At 43.9% G+C, this 19,135-nt stretch overlaps 1 protein-coding gene across 3 annotated transcripts in view; it reads right to left on the bottom strand.

The window, feature by feature from the left end:
* Positions 1-5,278: 5,278 nt before the first annotated feature.
* The window catches only part of PAMR1 (peptidase domain containing associated with muscle regeneration 1), a 56,218-nt gene continuing 42,361 nt past the window's right edge, over positions 5,279-19,135 (bottom strand). For all 3 annotated transcript variants that reach the window (XM_073541815.1, XM_073541816.1, XM_073541814.1), the window contains 4 exons: positions 13,242-13,308; positions 12,747-12,988; positions 7,136-7,428; positions 5,279-6,030 (listed from right to left, as the gene is read on the bottom strand). In XM_073541815.1, the coding sequence (XP_073397916.1) occupies positions 5,494-6,030; positions 7,136-7,428; positions 12,747-12,988; positions 13,242-13,308 (1,139 nt within the window). In that variant the 3' untranslated portion in view covers positions 5,279-5,493. The remainder of the gene's footprint in view (positions 6,031-7,135; positions 7,429-12,746; positions 12,989-13,241; positions 13,309-19,135) is intronic.

Raw genomic sequence — 19,135 nt, forward strand, 5'->3', positions numbered from 1 at the left:
GAGGGAAAAAGGAGACACGCCTTCTGTGACGTCACCGGTCAGCTGACGCCGCCTGGCATCCTCAGTTGCCGCAGTGACACGCGCGTCAAAGGAGGCGGCCTGGACGTGACAACAATAGATTTGGGCATGTTGATATCCCCATGACAACCGGGGAATCATAATTCAAATGGCGGTGGTCATTTCCAATTGATTGGCCACCTAGGTCACATGAGCGGGGCTCCTGTTAACGATTGGTGGAGATAGCGTTTTTAATCCCACTTCCCTTCTCCTATCACCCCTTGAGAAAGGCATTCACGCCGAAACGCGCGTCGGGGGGGGGACACACCGAGCGGGCTGCCTCACACTTGCATCAGGTAATGACTTAAATACTTAACGCTTTCATTGCAGCATCGTCTGCTGTTCATTTGTGATACAATACCTGTTTTTGTGACTTCACAGAGGCTATTTGGGAGATGTGCAATTTTGTTATGAGCATACATGTACAGCCAACAATTGAATGTTATCTACATTCACTTCCTCCCTCCTGTATGTGTGTCCTGTTTTCTGCATGTACAATCAGGCTTGGATCCTTTTCCCCACTGTTTTTCCACTTACTTTGGTCTGTTATGTATTAAATTAACTGTATTTGTACCTTCTATATGTTTTGGGGATTTTTTGGTCGTGGTTTTCTTCCCCATATAATTGCCATCCATGGTGCAGATAACATCTTTCTCTAGCACCGTATTTCGAAGTCGATTTTTCTTCTGTCTTGTTTCTTTATTAGCCAGAATATTTAGCCCATTATTTTGTATACCACTTGAAACCCACATATTGGGAGGGTCCATTATTAACTACCCTCTAAATAAAAACTCTTCATGCTCATCTCCCAGGCATATAATATTGTCTTTGGAACATAACTGAGCAGTAAGATCTTTATCATCCTCCTTGTAAATGTACAACAGGATTTAGAATTTTGTTCAGGTGACAATTACATTTCTTGATGTTTTATTCTATGACAGTCTATCAAAGCCTTCAAAGTGTGGACCTGTGAGCAAGAGGTCTGATCACTGAGATTAAACTACGACAGACAGAAAACAATAAGCGAGGAGACGATAGTGGGGAAGATAAGACTGCAGAAGGCTCGGCTGATCCTGTTACGCAATTTCATATACTACAATTAATATACAGAAGTTGAGGCAACGCTGTGCCGAGACAAATCGGAATCCAGATTAATGTGGGAACAGTGATTATTCCACCCAATTAGTGAGTTTCTAATGACACCTAGTGGTAAAGCCATAAAATGAGAGTCAAAGAAAGCTTGTCATCACATAGCCCGATAGTTCTCACTCAAGCAGTAGCTATAGGGGATGCAGAGGTGACAGTTCTTCATAAGATTCCCTATTTCAGAACCTTCTAGCTACATCACTGATCTCTTCGTCAACACATGAAGGAACATGTTGAGGGACCATCATCATTTTGACGTGAAGTCAATCTCAATTCATGGAGACCATAGAAGTATTTCTCCAGAGAGCTTGATGTTTTCTTTGGCTTTTAAGACTTCTCAATGACATATTCATAAAATCTACCCATCTAATTGTCGGTCATCTCTTTCCACCTCTTCTAAATGTTTTAGTGTTCTTGAAAGGGTCCAACCTAAGACACAGCTTCTTGTAGCTGGAAGGGACTACCGGCACATGTGTACATACAGAGCTAAGGTAGAATGCTGAAATATTTCCCTGGTTAAGAGAAAACTTGAACTTTGTTCTTGAAGGTACATCTTGATTTGGCCAATTTGTTATTCACTTTTTCAAATGTCTTCAACACCATAAAAATATTAATACTTTTCCTTGTCCTGATTTTCTTTTACGATCGCTGTGGCCTGTGAGAGCTTGCATGGTTTACTGGCTCTTTTTTTTTTTTGGAAACTTGTGCATGTCCAGGCACCTTCATTCACAAACATATACGATGACATCCCTGTTATGAGCTCATTTTCTGCTTCACCAGTTGAGAGTTCTCCTTCCGTTCTCCCTCTGGTGGTGACAGGAGGTAGTGAGGTTGGTTTAATTGGTAGTGATCTGCCATCTGGTGAGGAAGATAACGATTGGATCTCTGGAGTATCAGACTGGATATAAGACAGCCGAAGCCCTATCCTGGTGCTGGTGATTCAGTCTGCTTCTCAGGTCTTGGACTCAGCTCTGTTCCAGTCTTCTCAAGTTAAGTTTGTTTTTGCTAATGTTCACACTTGCTCTTGTTGGTCAATTCAGTTTTTTGTGTGGTCAGCCAGCCTACCTGGGCTGTGCTGAATTTCCATTCTTATTTATCTGTATTTGCCAAATTGCCTTTTTTTTTGTCCCTTATTAGATTGGCCTCTTTTTTGCTCTGTCTCAGAATATTTCAGAGTGCTGATATAGTGGGAGAAGTCTTGTGACTTCAGGGTTAATTTTGCTATCAGTTGTGTTGGACATTTTGGTAGGGTTTTTGGCAGATTGCAGACAGTGTCTTTCCTTTCCTGTCCTTTCTAGTTAGTTTGGCCCCACCATTTGCTCAGCCTATTTTCCTGCCTTTGTGTTTTCATCTTGTTTCACCGTCAATACATGTGGGGAGCAGTTAGTTTTCCTCTTTTCCTGCTTTAGGCTTATTTAACTCTCCGGTTGTGATGAGGCATCTAGGACCACCGTAGGAATGCTCCACGACTGCTGCTAGTTGCGTGTTAGGATCAGGGGTCTGCAGTCTGCATAGTTACCAACCTCTTTGGTTTTCTGAGACTTAGCTTGTGTTGTTTATTTCCTTCTCGGGTACCCGTTCATAACACATTGTCGATATAAGTGTTGGTCCTAGATATGGAACATGAATCTATCAGATATTTATGACTTATCCTGCGCATATGCAATAAACATCTAAAAATTGAACCCGTTGGCAGGTTTTAAGACCTCAAACTAAAGGTATTTATGTAAAGTCCCTGTTATGATGAATGTTTTAGAAGTTTATGCCTCTGTTTTATAGAAATCCATTGTCAAATTTTTATGCAATGAGCAGCAAGTGCGGGAGGCATGGCTTTGCACTTACAGTGGCAGATAAGAACATCAGTTGTGGTTTCGACTTTCCGTACTCTACCAACCTTCTTAATATTGGAGTTCTGGAACATGTTACAAGACAAAAAATCTAGGGCTCTCAACCTTTATGTAACAGTACCCAGTGACTGTGCTTGAATTCTTGTACAATCTTCTCAAGCAGAACGGATGACCAGACCTACAATATAGACCTTGCAGTATTGAGTGTAGGGCATGGCAGAAGAGAACTTTGGTTGGGCTTTCAATGTTGGAACCTCTCCCGATTTTGTGAACTTGGAGTCTTGGTACATGACACAAGACAATCAAAGACTCAATATTTTAGGTAATAGTCCCCGGTCCTTATGTTTCATTTCTTTCACCAACCTTTGCAGATAGAAAAGATTATCAAGGCCTACAACATTGACCTCGAAGTGTTGAGTGATGACCATTTCAAACTTTCTCCCAAAGCAGTTCTTGGAGCCTAAAAGCTACACGATGACTATTATTTCCATATCATGTCTACCAAAATGTATGAAGCATAGTGGGGGGAGCTTTTAAATGATTAGTCATGAGGGGATATTTTTTGATGGGTACACTCATAGTCGACACTAATTCTGCATGCACAGCACACTCTGATAAGTGATAATTCAGCATTTAGCAGTAACAGTCGGCATATAGTATTCATTATTCAACTCTTTGGGGGCATCATTAAGGTCTCTAAAGATCCAAGATCCAGGGTTTTCCCTTTATGATAATTAACCCTTCAAAGTCCATAGTCTCCAGCTCAACAATAGTCAAGAGCCTTGATAAAGTCTTGTTCTCAACATTATTTGTGCCAAGATTAATATTTTTATATCATGCAAGCAAATCTGTGGGTAAAAGTGTTTGGGTTTTGATCTTGCAGAATGATCTTTTTGCAACTAGTCTCCATCGCTCTATAAATCTTGTGCTGTTATATTGAACCTGTCAGCAGCTCATCACAAGCTCTTCTTCTGGAAAAAAAATTACAAATATTCTGCTCTCATACTCATCAGCGTGAGAAAGACTCTGTAGCCAGAAGGAAGTTCACATCTGTTTTACCGGGGATGGAGGGAGTTTCGGATGAATCTTAGTGACCCAGATTTTGGTAGCCCTAAAAAGCATATCTATAGACTAATGTATATATACTGAATGGCCACTTTAACAAAGACATCGGCCCTTTCAGAATTGGAGTTTCCGTGTACCGAAATTAGACCCATGACCCTGAAGTGCAACATAAAATCAACCAAAGTTTTCTAGCATTTCATGCTATTAAAGACTTAAAGTTGATTAGCAAAAATTTCCAACGTTTTTTGAAAATTTTCCAACTTCTTGGACAGATTTGTATCTTTTGATGGTTGACTGTCTTTTTTTTGGTCATGGCTAAGAAATATTGCTCAACAACAAAGATTTATACAAATTCAAAGACATCATGGCACTTCAGGAGTGTTTTCTCCCATGAAAAGAGTTGTGAAAGGTGGCATGTCCTAAAAAGAGGGCGTAAAAAGAAATCCCCGAGACAGCTTGCTTCAAAGTGAGCAGGTAAGTATTGTGCAATCTTTGACTTAGCATGCATGTATGTATACTATATTTTCCAACTTGGAGACATGTTTTTTCTTTACACCCTCTTTTTCAGGACACTCCCCCCTTCTTCACAATTCCATTTTCACGCTCTCTATCTTCATGAAAGAAACGCTCCTGATTGGTTGCTTTTCCGAGAAATTTTTGGGAAGATTTGTTGTGTGCCCAAGAGATGTGCCAACTCTTTCTGGAGTCTGGGAGATCTACCCTTTTTCCAAGCTCCTCATACATGTTTCAGAAGAGTTGACTTTTCCCTAACTCTAACTACAGGTATATAATCCATACAAAAATTCTTCTTCTGTCTCCCTGACCGTGTAAAGGGAGATGAAGGTTTCCTGAAAAGGTCTTGAACATGACCCTTCTGTCTCCCCACCAAAAAAAGTGAAGAATATTGTCTATTCGACAAAGAGGCCCATGTCTGGCAGATGGTCCACTGACTATTATGTTGATGATCTAGAGGAGACAAAGCTGAAATTGTCAATGAATGGAACCCATGTGAAATCAAAGATACATCACTGATTTAGAGACGGTCCACACTTGACTTTGCTACGTTGACAAACTGAGGCCTTTGATAACCTTTACCAACCAATGGCCACCTACAGAAGAGCAAATGAGTAAGTGAAGCAAGCACATCATAGGTCAATAGTCCGTTCGCTTTGGACTCTTTCTACCTTGTTGGCATGGACTAGTACATTGAAACAAAAGTGGCTGCTTCCACTACATCTGCACAGTGATTACAATATATTCTACGTTTCCAGAAGTCTGAGATGTATGATATTTTGACTGAAAACATAAATAAGAGAAAAAGCAAAAACATCCAACTTTTTGAATCCCAAGGTTCATGCACATCTGGAGTCAGCCAAGTCTACTTCATATTTTTTTCCAACCAGTCTTGGAATGTGATGACTTTAGTATAGCCGGTATAGAGCTCCTGATGACAGGTCTTGTCATAGCCCCAGCTGACCAGTCCTACTAACTGCCAAGTGCCCTCAGTCGATGCCTTTCCTGGCAATAGAGCAGCGGCAATGCCTCCAGTCTCGGATGGACATATGTGAGCAGAGGCGCCTGGTGCCAGTTTAGCACAGAGCATGCTTTCTGTCACGCTGACGGAGATTCCGTTCTCTTCATACTGCTGCTCACACAGGAGGGAGTCCACCGGCAGCACCAATCCGGCACGAATCGTCTCGTTCTTGAAACCTGGTGCTTTGGGGTCATAGAGGATTCTCCAACCACTGGTGACAATCCTGGAGTCTAGTGTGGCCAAGTCAAGATCTGGTGATGAGGTGAGACATACCGGTTGGACATTGTTACTCACTCGGGCCTTGTCCAGCAGTTTAATGACTGCGATATCGGAGTCCAACAGAATGGGGTCGTAGTTTGGGTGTACGATGACTGCTGAGATCTGGTAAAACAGAAAAAAAATTAGAAATCATATTCAAGAAATGCAATTATTATCACCTGCATGGCTGCATTAACTTATAAGGTTATAGTTGGAAGCTTATGGTAGCTGAAGGCTCTTGAGCCCTGGTGCAAAAATTCAGTTTAGGCTCCTCCACCCCTAACTTCTCTTCTTGGCTGCCAGTCATGACCTGCTCATATCTTTCAGCTGAATCCCTGGTATTTTTTTCCTCTAAGCCTTTGCAGCTGGTAAAAAGCTCATCTCATATGGGTGCCAGCAGTGTTATACCGCTGGCACCAGAGTCTAACTGCTGCAACAGGAGCTAGCTCCGATCGCACCACTTAGGAAATAGATGGAGGTGTCTCTTCTGATGCCCAACGCCCCTTCTCTGCAACATGACTGTGGGGTGTTGATGGGTTGGTCCTGACACAAATGATCCTGCCCTGTTTATACACCCATGTCTCCCAGCCTGAGGCTTCATGGAAGATTTGTAGTTTTATAATACACTGCAATATTACCATATGATAATGTATTGTAAAATAGATCACAATTAGGGGAACTAATAAAAAAAAAAAAAAAAGTAAAATAAATTAAATATATATTTTTACAATTTTTAAATAGATCAAATCACCTCTTTTTCCCGAAATATAAAGTCTAAAAAATAAAAAAAATGCATATTTGCTTCCGCCACACGCATAAATGTCCAAACTAATAAAACATCATTAGTGAATGCTAAAATGGAAGAGAAAATAAATCGAATGTCTATTGCAAGCATTAAATAAAAAAATATATATATGGATTTTTTTCCGTCCAAGGTATCCCACCATAGATAGTTCTGTTTTCACAGATGATGACATCATGAAGTTGCGCTCCTTGTGATGTCATCAGTTATCAGGCGGGAGGCTCGGGGCTAGGTTGTTTATCTTGGTACATAGCGGCCATTATTAGGCTGCTATAGCTCTATCAGACAAGCCTTGAGCAAACACCGACCCCCCTATACCCCCATCAGAGGCAAGCACATCTATCGCTGTGAATTCAGCTCGGATCCTATGGGAAAGACCTCGCCGTCCTCCATACATCCCTGCTCCCAGTTGCCATGGTTACTGACATGGAGATGCTGCAGGCTCTTGTCATCCCGCTCGTCGTCTCTGTAGAATTTTCCCAGCACAACTTTCAGGTCTGACACCTTGATAACGGTGCTTTTGCCGAGGTCAGTCACGCAGTGAGCAGCCATCACCACCGTGCGCTCATTTAGCAGGGCCCCGCTGCACACCAGGACCCAGGCGCCCTTCCGCAGGTTCACATCTTTTACTCCATTAGATCTGCGGTATAAGGCGGCCTGCCATGGCCAGCGCATCTCCGACACCCGGGGAACGGTGAAATTCTCCAGCTTTCCACAAACTGAGACATAAAGAAGACAAAAATAAAATCCATCATCGTATACATAAAATATAGGGGGCTTAATTTCCGCTGACAGTCATTGGGCGCACATTTACTATTTTTTGAGTTTAAAGCGGCCATTTTTCTCCCCCCCCCCCTTTTATCACTTTTTTCTCCGTCCGCATAGACATACGAGCAGGGGCGTAACGAACACAGTCGCAAAGGTCCCGTTCGTGATTGTGCCCATGTCGGTGGGGGTCCAAAGACGGACGCACATTCAGTCGTAGTATAATGCGGCACACAGACCCGTTGGCGTGCACGTAACTGGGAGCGCATGGCAGTGACGTCATGCAATTCCGTTGCTTGCAAACTGAAGTCAGCTGTCGGTTTTAGAAGAGTACGCAGCGCAGCGGGGGAGCACAGGGAAGGTGAGTATAACGGTTTCTTGCTTCTGTGCATTAAAGAACAGAGGCAGAATGGGGGATATATATAGCAGGATGGGCGATATACAGTGGGTTCAGAAAGTATTCAGACCCCTTTAAATTTTTCGCTCTTTGTTTCATTGCAAACATTTGGTAAATGCAAAAAAAGTTCTTTTTTTTCCTCATTAATGTACACTCTGCACCCCATCTTGACGGAAAAAAAAAACAAATGTAGAAATTTTTGCAAATTTAAAAAGAAAAACTGAAATATCACATGGTCATAAGTATTCAGACCCCGTGCTCAGACACTCGTATTTAAGTAACTGCTGTCCATTTCCTTGTGATCTTCCTTGAGCTGGTTCTACTCCTTCATTGGAGCCCAGCTGTGTGTAATTAAACTGATAGGACTTGATTTGTAAAGGCGCACACCTGTCTATAAGACCTCACAGCTCACAGTGCATGTCAGACCAAATGAGAATCATGAGGTCAAAGGAACTGGCCAAGGAGCTCAGAGACAGAATTGTGGCAAGGCACAGATCTGGCCAAGGTTACAAAAGAATTTCTGCAATACTCAAGGTTCCTAAGAGCACAGTGGCCTCCATAAACCTTAAATGGAAGACGTTTGGGACCACCAGAAGTCTTCCTAGACCTGGCCGTCCAGCCAAACTGAGCAATCGTGGGAGAAGAGCCTTGGTGAGAGAGGTAAAGAACCCCAAGATCACTGTGGCTGAGCTCCACAGATGCAGTAGGGAGATGGGAGAATGTACTGCAAAGTCAACTATCACTGCAGCCCTCCACCTGTCAGGCCTTTATGGCAGAGTGGCCTGACGGAAGCCTCTCCTCAGTGCCAGACATATGAAAGCCCGCATAGAGTTTGCTAAAAGACAAATGAAGGACTCCCAGACTATGAAAAATAAGATTCTCTGGTCTGATGAGACGAAGATAGAACTTTTTGGTGATAATTGTAAGCGGTATGTGTGGAGAAAGCCAGGCACTGCTCATCACCTGCCCAATACAATCCCAACAGTGAAACATGGTGGTGGCAGCATCATGCTATGGGGGTGTTTTTCAGCTGCAGGGACAGGATGACTGGTTGCAATTGAAGGAAACATGAATGCGGCCAAGTACAGAGATATCCTGGATGAAAACCTCCTCCAGAGTGCTCTGGACCTCAGACTTGGCAGAAGGTTCACCTTCGAACAAGACAATGACGCTAAGCACACAGCTTAAATAACAAAGCAGTGGCGTCAGAGCAACTCTGTGACCATTCTTGACTGGCCCAGCCAGAGCCCAGACCTAAACCCAATTGAGCATCTCTGGAGAGACCTGAAAATGGCTGTCCACCAACGTTCACCATCCAACCTGACGGAACCGGAGAGGATCTGCAAGGAAGAATGACAGAGGATCCCCAAATTCAGGGGTGAAAAACTTGTGGCATCATTCCCAAGAAGACTCATGGCTGTACTAGCTCAGAAGGTGCTTCTCAATACTGAGCAAAGGTTCTGAATACTTATGACCATGTGATATTTCAGGGTTTTTTCTAATAAATTTGCAAAAATTTCTACATTTCTGGGTTTTTTTTTTTTCAGTCAAGATGGGGTGCAGAGTGTACATTAATGGGAAAAAAATGAACTTTTTTTGAATTTACCAAATGGCTGCAGTGAAACAAAGTCAAAAATGTAAAGGGGTCTGAATACTTTCCGTACCCACTGTATAGACCAGGATAGGGCCCAGGATGGAGAATATATATATACCAAGATGGAGTGCAGGATAAGGGACATATCTACCAGAATGAAGCCTAGGATAAGGGACATATGTATCAGGATGGGACCCAGGATAAGGTACATATATTCCAGGATGAGGCCAGGAAAGTGAACATGTATAGCATGATAAATGAAATATTACATATACAGTGGGGAAAAAAAGTATTTAGTCAGTCAGCAATAGTGCAAGTTCCACCACTTAAAAAGATGAGAGGTGTCTGTAATTTACATCATAGGTAGACCTCAACTATGGGAGACAAACTGAGAAAAAAAAATCCAGAAAATCACATTGTCTGTTTTTTTTTTCATTTTATTTGCATATTATGGTGGAAAATAAGTATTTGGTCAGAAACAAAATTTCATCTCAATACTTTGTGATATATCCTTTGTTGGCAATGACAGAGGTCAAACGTTTTCTGTAAGTCTTCACAAGGTTGCCACACACTGTTGTTGGTATGTTGGCCCATTCCTCCATGCAGATCTCCTCTAGAGCAGTGATGTTTTTGGCTTTTCGCTTGGCAACACGGACTTTCAACTCCCTCCAAAGGTTTTCTATAGGGTTGAGATCTGGAGACTGGCTAGGCCACTCCAGGACCTTGAAATGCTTCTTACGAAGCCACTCCTTCGTTGCCCTGGCGGTGTGCTTTGGATCATTGTCATGTTGAAAGACCCAGCCATGTTTCATCTTCAATGCCCTTGCTGATGGAAGGAGGTTTGCACTCAAAATCTCACGATACATGGCCCCATTCATTCTTTCATGTACCCGGATCAGTCGTCCTTGCCCCTTTGCAGAGAAACAGCCCCAAAGCATGATGTTTCAACCACCATGCTTTACAGTAGGTATGGTGTTTGATGGATGCAACTCAGTATTCTTTTTCCTCCAAACACGACAAGTTGTGTTTCTGCCAAACAGTTCCAGTTTGGTTTCATCAGACCATAGGACATTCTCCCAAAACTCCTCTGGATCATCCAAATGCTCTCTAGCAAACTTCAGACGGGCCCGGACATGTACAGGCTTAAGCAGTGGGACACGTCTGGCACTGCAGGATCTGAGTCCATGGTGGCATAGTGTGTTACTTATGGTAGGCCTTGTTACATTGGTCCCAGCTCTCTGCAGTTCATTCACTAGGTCCCCCCGCGTGGTTCTGGGATTTTTGCTCACCGTTCTTGTGATCATTCTGACCCCACGGGGTGGGATTTTGCGTGGAGCACCAGATCGAGGGAGATTATCAGTGGTCTTGTATGTCTTCCATTTTCTAATTATTGCTCCCACAGTTGATTTCTTCACTCCAAGCTGGTTGGCTATTGCAGATTCAGTCTTCCCAGCCTGGTGCAGGGCTACAATTTTGTTTCTGGTGTCCTTTGACAGCTCTTTGGTCTTCACCATAGTGGAGTTTGGAGTCAGACTGTTTGAGGGTGTGCACAGGTGTCTTTTTATACTGATAACAAGTTTAAACAGGTGCCATTACTACAGGTAATGAGTGGAGGAAAGAGGAGACTCTTAAAGAAGAAGTTACAGGTCTGTGAGAGCCAGAAATCTTGATTGCTTGTTTCTGACCAAATACTTATTTTCCACCATAATATGCAAATAAAATGAAAAAAAAACAGACAATGTGATTTTCTGGATTTTTTTTTCTCAGTTTGTCTCCCATAGTTGAGGTCTACCTATGATGTAAATTACAGACGCCTCTCATCTTTTTAAGTGGTGGAACTTGCACTATTGCTGACTGACTAAATACTTTTTTTCCCCACTGTGTATATATATATATATATATATATATATATATATATATATACACAGTGCCTACAAGTAGTATTCAACCCCCTGCAGATTTAGCAGGTTTACACATTCGGAATTAACTTGGCATTGTGACATTTGGACTGTAGATCAGCCTGGAAGTGTGAAATGCACTGCAGCAAAAAAGAATGTTATTTCTTTGTTTAATTTTTTTTTAAATTGTGAAAAGTTTATTCAGAGGGTCATTTATTATTCAACCCCTCAAACCACCAGAATTCTGTTTGGTTCCCCTAAAGTATTAAGAAGTATTTCAGGCACAAAGAACAATGAGCTTCACATGTTTTGGATTAATTATCTCTTTTTCCAGCCTTTTCTGACTATTTAAGACCCTCCCCAAACTTGTGAACAGCACTCATACATGGTCAACATGGGAAAGACAAAGGAGCATTCCAAGGCCATCAGAGACAAGATCGTGGAGGGTCACAAGGCTGGCAAGGGGTACAAAACCCTTTCCAAGGAGTTGGGCCTACCTGTCTCCACTGTTGGGAGCATCATCCGGAAGTGGAAGGCTTATGGAACTACTGTTAGCCTTCCATGGCCTGGACAGCCATGGACATTTAGCATTTTTTTGTGGGACGAGCAGCAACTGAAAAATGGTAAATTCTTACTTTTTCATTTCTCTACAGCGATGACCTTATGGGTTAATAAATCTTTATTTTGATAGATGGGACTTTTGCAGATGTGGTGATATCAAATTTTTTTGGGGGTCTGTTTTTGTTATCATTGGGAAATATAGGGTGATTCAATTTTTTTTATTTTATTTTTTTATACTTTTTTTTTAAAACTTGACAGCGTATTTTTGTTTGCTTGTACTATTTATTGCATTACTTCGTTATTGCAGTGCATAGTGGAAATTACAGTCTCCTATACAGCCCAGACACAGAACCAAGGTAGTAGCAGTTGGTGACTGCCTTTACATTTCTAACCGCTTCAATGCCTCTGTCACAACTGACAACAGCATCTAAGGGGTTAGGCTGTTACAATCGCAGCAGTTACTGTAAAATGCAGCCGGCATCCACCCCCTTCTGCCATATTAGGCCACAGATTAGGTAATAATTTGCTGATCTATGGGGGTCTAACCCCTGGGACCCCCACTGATCCAAGGAATGAGCTCCCCTTAGTGATGGCTGCCGGCAAACAGAATTTTCTCATTTACATTTGATGGGTTACGATTGTTAGCAGAGGATTTAGAAGTCTACAAGTCCATGTCACAAACATAGTGCAATCCACTGATCTCCAAACTATCGCTTTCCAGCTGTTGCAAAGTTACAACTAGCAGCCAGCGACTGTCCGATTGTTTTGCAACACGTAGAAAGTCACAAGCTGGAGATCGATGCTGCAACCTGAAGAACTTACTGGGGATGCAGGATGGAGCTCGCCCGCTCCACTTCCCGGTTTTCAGGCAGGTCCTTCTGCTGCTTCCCATACGCTGGTAGAATGGAGATGCACACTCGTACTGTATCTGTGTGTGAAGATGCTGGTACCCTTTAGGAAGTTCTCCCGGGGGCAGAGCCGGTTTCTTTGTGGGGTAAATTTCAATCTTCTCCTTGGTGAATGACGAAGATGAAGAGGAGTAAAGCTGATGAAGAGGGGTCTCCCTAAAAAAAAAAAAAAAAGAATACAAGGTAGTGAAGTCAGCGAAGTGGCACTGATCCTGGGGAAATAGAATCAGTGCCAACAAGTAATGTGTTAGCAACTCAGAACTAATCATCCTACCAGCACTTGGAGATAAGCTTCACCAGTAGCTGCTTATCTCCCCACTATAAAATTACCAAGTCACAATGACTAGTTTACCTGATACACCTGCCCCTGTTACCCTCCTGCCCCCCGAGCTATGTCATAATAGCTCACCTTGACTGCACCTGTGACGGCAGCACTTTCTGACGCACCAGATCAGGAATCTTGGGCTCCCGACAAGCTAAAACAAAGAAAGAAATTCTGATTGATTTACTTGTGATCTAAGATTGTAAAATACCTTAAAAAAATCTTAAATATAACACAAGTATGGCTGCCGTAGACCCTAGTCCTCTTAACGCAGTCACAGAGCTGATATACAATTACGGTTCCCTGCAGCCACCACTAGGGGGAGCTCACTGTGTACAGAGTTATACAGAAAGTTAGGAGTAAGGTTCTCAGCCGACGGATAACTGTGCCCAACACTCAGAACCATTAAATCGGCCATTGATGCATCACATTAACAAACTGGATTGAACGAAGATTTAGAATCAGATCCGCTATCATAACAGGGTTATAATGTTTTAATTGGCTCATGTACAAGTAACTGCCCAGGTAAAGAGCTGCAAGGTCTTCCCCACATCTAAAATGGCATTTACTTTATTTACCCAATAATTCTTCAACTTGAAAAATCTCTAAAAAGTGGCAGCTACAAGGTGTGTCCCTTCTGTGTAACTTGCTGCCTGTTAAGTGTAATTCCTCTCTATCAGAGAAAAAAATCAAATGACTGACTGTCACAGACAAACAAATCACGTGTGTACAGGTGCGTACAACTGAGAATACTTAGCGCATAAATTGGCCAATTCACGTGTACCCAGCAGCCACGATAAGGCGATTCTCGTTGCTGGGAACCTGCCTAATGTGAATCCTCTCTTTGACTGAAGTCTACATTTCTATGGGAGGGTAGGATCCTGCTGTAAGTAAAAGCACCTGAGGCTGAGTGTTGGAGTGCTCAGTCAGAGAGCCTATGTATACAAATATGAAAAGACAGACCGTCATTTCCAAATAGAAATCAGGTCTATACAGGTGCTAGTACGTGTAGCCACATTCATATAAGCAACAAATAAAGTAGCATCCTGTAACGATATAGTATGCAAACATGACATATATGAAACTTGCATTACTGCACTAGAAAATATGAAAAATTGAAAATAGCGCATAAATTTGCCAATACCATCAGAGACAATGGGACGGATTACAGTAAGTGGGAGCGGGTCATTGTCCCTCTACAGTAAGTGGGGGCGGGACTTTGTCTCTCTACAGTAAGTGGGGGAGGGTCTTTGTCCCTCTACAGTAAGTGGGGGCAGGTCTTTGTCCCTCTACAGTAAGTGGGGGCAGGTCTTTGTCCCTCTACAGTAAGTGGGGGCAGGTCTTTGTCCCTCTACAGTAAGTGGGGGCGGGTCTTTGTCCCTCTACAGTAAGTGGGGGCGGGTCTTTGTCCCTCTACAGTAAGTGGGGGCAGGTCTTTGTCCCTCTACAGTAAGTGGGGGCGGGTCTTTGTCCCTCTACAGTAAGTGGGTGTGGGTCTTTGTCCCGCTACAGTAAGTGGGGGTGGGTCTCTGTCCCGCTACAGTAAGTGGGGGTGGGTCTTTGTCTCTACAGGGAGTGGGGGTGACCTTTGTCCCTTTTTAATAAGCAGGGGAGTGTCTGTGTCTCTCCCTCTCACTGACAAAGTGAATGGCTGATCATGGGAAATGGGACAGATTGTGGACTTAGACTGGTATGTACACCTAATACACTTTTAATATTGTGTCGGGGTGAGGGCAGCAACATGATGACACTGAGTAACCCACTTCTTCTAGGACTACAAAAGTGACCATCAGAGTTCATACAAGATGCATTACGCAGTATCGGGGGCCTAGTAAACAAGGGGTGCAGAGATAGCAGTTCTTGTGAATAAGGGGAGCAGGGACAGTAATTCTCATAGTCAATTGGGTCTCGGGGGGGGCTTAAAGCTCATCTATGAAGATGCCCATCTTATATATACCGCATATGACAGGTGGATTTAGCATCGGGGCCTTAGAGATTCCTGTTCCACCAAACCTCAGCAGGGGGCGACTGAGTGTAGGGGGTGGGTCTCCTCCCAGAACATGAAGTTTAGCCCATTCCCTATCCTGAGGAATGATGGGAATGGACATTTTACAAAAATGATTTTTTTTCCCCCCTAAATTCTTCACCACTTCACTTAGCCCACATCATTAATGTTATTATCAGCTGGGGGTCGGAGTTGCTCTTTAAACATTTTTTTTTTCAGATTAATATTTAGCTATTATCTTGAAATGAAAATGGAATTACACAGAAAATATCCACTTCCAATTTATCTAACTGTACACGTGTAATCCGGATAAAGGGACCAGAGAACACCCGGAGAGAGCCAGCACCAACGGAGTTAACCAGCTGCGTGCTGGAATCTGATCTACTGGGAGGCAAATCTCTCATAGGGATCCAGATAGCAGAAGATAAAGGTGGCGCTGCTTTCAGGGGCTGCTTGACGCCATCATGCCCATGACTCCCCGGAATAGCAGATCCCGATACCTCTTTCCACTTCTTAGTCCATATTCCTTTGCAGGTCCTCGCCGTCCATGAAATTGGGGGTGAGAATGTACATGTAGGATGATGTTCAGCTGTTATGAATGAGTCACCGGAGGAGGAAAAAACAAATATACAAGCTAAGTCCAGAAAACCGGAGAGGTTGGTAGCTAGCGGATTGCAGACCCCTGATCCTATTCACCACAACTAACAGTAGCCGTGGGGGGTTCCTACGGTGCCCTAGACCCCTCGTTACAGCCGGAGAGCTAAATAAGCCTAAAGAAAGAAAGGGGAAATCTAAACTGCCCCAGAGCAGACCCCAAAGCAATAGACAGCCCCCGACATGTATTGTCGGTGAAAAACAGATGAAAACACAAACACAGACAGAAAGACAGGCTGAGCAAATGATGGGGCCAAACTAACTAGATAGGAAAGGACAGAAAAGATGCTGGCTGCAATCACGCAAAAAACCCTGCCAAAAATAATGTCCAACACGTCTGATAAAAAAGGCCCTGAAGTCACTAGACTTCAAAATCACTATATCAGCACTCAGGTATATTCTGAAGACAGAGCAAAGAGATCAACTGATCAGAGACAAAAATGGAGCTCGGCCCGTCCCAACCAGGGCAGGCTGAACACAAACACTAAGTAAACAGACAAAATCTCATGGAAAAATAGCAGAGCAAAAACTTAGCTTTTAGTAGACAGGAACTAAACTGGATGCCAGAGCTCAAAGCAGAAAGGATCACCAGCAACTCTGCAGGGTGTCGGCTGCCTTACATCCACTCAGAAATTCCGGATGTCCAATCACACTCCACCTGTTCAGATGACAGGTTCTTCCCATCCAGATCAATTTCACTACCTCCTTTCACCAGAAGAGGGAGTCCATCAGACATCAGAGGTGAAGGAGAAAATGAACTCATAACATTCAGCTATGTAGGAATGGTCGCTGATGCATTGATGAATGTCCCTGCTTATTTGGGCCTTTGTTCTTCAAATGATTGAAGATTGAGGCATTTTACAGATCAGTCATCAAATCCAGGGACCATAATTGGGGGCTAATGATAAAACATATTAAGCAGCAAAAATAAAGATAAAAATGTCACCAATGTGTGGGAGATATATCAATGCACGGTACGCGCTATCAGAAAGTGCAAATAATATTTGTGTTTGTATCTATACTGTATGGAGATAAATAAGTGCACCCTCCTCTATAATCCCCCGCAGAAACTTTTCTGCCTCTCATCCTACATCCATAGACAATAATATGGAGTCGGCCCCTCTGCAGAAATAACAGATCTCGCTCTTCTGGGAAGTATTTCTGCAAGATTTTGGAGACATCTTTTTGCCCCTCCATCCAGAAGAGCATTAGTGAGGTCAGATGCTGATGTTGGGGAGAGGATGGGTGCAGAAACTCCAGATGGATGGCCGCTCAGGTTTCTACACTATGTCTTAATGGAGCTTGTGCACTGGGCACCGTCAGGGGTGCTGATGAGGGTCTTCCCCAAACTGTTCCCACAAAGCTGAAGCTACAATTGTCCACAATGTCTTGTGCTGAAGATGAAGATTTCCCATCCCTGGAGCTGAGGGTCCGAGGCCGCCCCCTGATAACAGCCCGTAGCATTATCCTCCTCCACCATCTGTACAGGTGGCACAATGCAGTCAAGGGGGTAACGTCCTCCTGGAATCACCAAACCCAGACTCCTCCATCAGACGCAGATAGAGAAGTGCGAGCAGTCACTGCACAGAACACGTCTCCTCCAGAGTCCAGTGGTGGCGGCTTTACACCACTCCATCCGACGCTCAGCATTGTGCTTGGTGATGTACGGCTACATGCAGCTGCTCGGCCATGAAGCTCCCGGCGGGGGCGCAGTGTTTGTGCTGATTCCAGAGGAGGTCTGGACTCTGTAGTTATGGGGTCAGCAGAGTGGTGAGACAGACAGATAGATAGATTAATAGATGATAGCTAAAAGATAGATGATATATAATAGATAGATAGGATAATGTGCATTTTCCAAATATGATATATATGATATCTGTTAATTGCCTGGAAATTTCCAATAAGAGTCTTTAGAAATGAGAAGTATTGTCTGTGTGGACTTGGGTCGCCCTCCCAGGGCTGTGGGGTACTCAGTACCGGGCCCGTTGATCTCTATGGGGAATGTCACGGCACCTGGGACCCGGGCCCGTGGCTCCATTGTAAAAGGATAATAAAGTCTATTGATGATTCGTGACGCCACCTGTGGTGTTCGGCAATGGAGATGTTAAGCCGACGCTGCAGACAGATCCTCTGGGATTGATGGCGTGGTGCAGCAATGATGTTGTAGCTCTCCACAGGCAGGGCTGTAGTCCCAGGGCAGTGTAGTGATTGGGGGAGACAGGGAATAGGCGCAGACCGTGCAGTGGATGGCACCGAGATGTAGCCGGGCTGAATGTGCTGGTGCAGGAATAAGAGGAGGACACCAGGGCATGTAGTTCCAAAGTTTTACTCACAGTCTGTTGTACAAACAGGTGCCTGCTTCCGTGCTGTGTCCTCCAGGTCAGGGACTCAGTCAACCTCCAGGCCAGATGGAATGCTCCTTTCCAACACTTCACCAATATGTGCCTTGATGAACGTCTCCTCTTATAGCGCCTAAGAATGAAGTACTCTCAGTACTGAGTTACACTGGAGTTCCTCCTGTCCGATGTTCTTATGAACTCTACTTGTACGGCAGACAGCTGTAGCCTGCTTCGGGGACTCCTTGCTACTAAGTCCCGGCTCACTATAGATGCTGTTGTGCCCCTAAGTCTTATGTGGGAATAAAGTGGTCACTACTTCTACTCCTCCGGTGTCTGCTGCAGGACCATTAGGATCCATACAACCTCGGGGACCGGTCCCCGGCCTTGAGCTTAGAACTTCTAGGAAGGGTTCTCCTCTAACCCAAGTCCTCTGTTCTCTTTTCTCCTCACGTTCCGAACTAATCTTTCCTTCTTATCGAGAATTAGGCTTTTCAGTCTTTGTCGCTCTCTCACTCTTCCTTTTCTGTGCCAGCAGACCCAGGTCACTGGGATCTGCTGCAGCACTTCCATCCATCCCTCTCTCTGGGGATCCACACAGCTGCACACGCTGGCTGTCTCCGCACTCTCTGACTCAGACAACTCAAAAGCCCCTAACACTTCCCGCTCTTTCAATATATACTAACTCCACCCGCCTCCCAGCACGTTTCGTGTTCCAAGCAGGGAGCCACCAATGGGTGCTCTGCTATACTCCAAGCAGGGAGCCGCCGAAGGTGCTTTGCTACACTACTTTGTGGTGTGGGGTGCAGGTGTTGGAGTGGGGTCAGGAGTCTTCACCTTACCTGGATGGTGGGGCACCACACCTCAGGAGGTGCAGTACCTCTGTGGCGACTGAGCCCTCAGGGGCGCCACAGACTTATTCTATAGGGAAATCACTTTGTACTGATTGTCGTCTATCATTTATTAATGTGTCGCCTTCACATTCA

Source organism: Dendrobates tinctorius, unplaced genomic scaffold (assembly GCF_039654945.1).
Source record: "Dendrobates tinctorius isolate UK_male_01 unplaced genomic scaffold, ASM3965494v1 ptg000124l, whole genome shotgun sequence".
Lineage (NCBI taxonomy): Eukaryota > Metazoa > Chordata > Amphibia > Anura > Dendrobatidae > Dendrobates > Dendrobates tinctorius.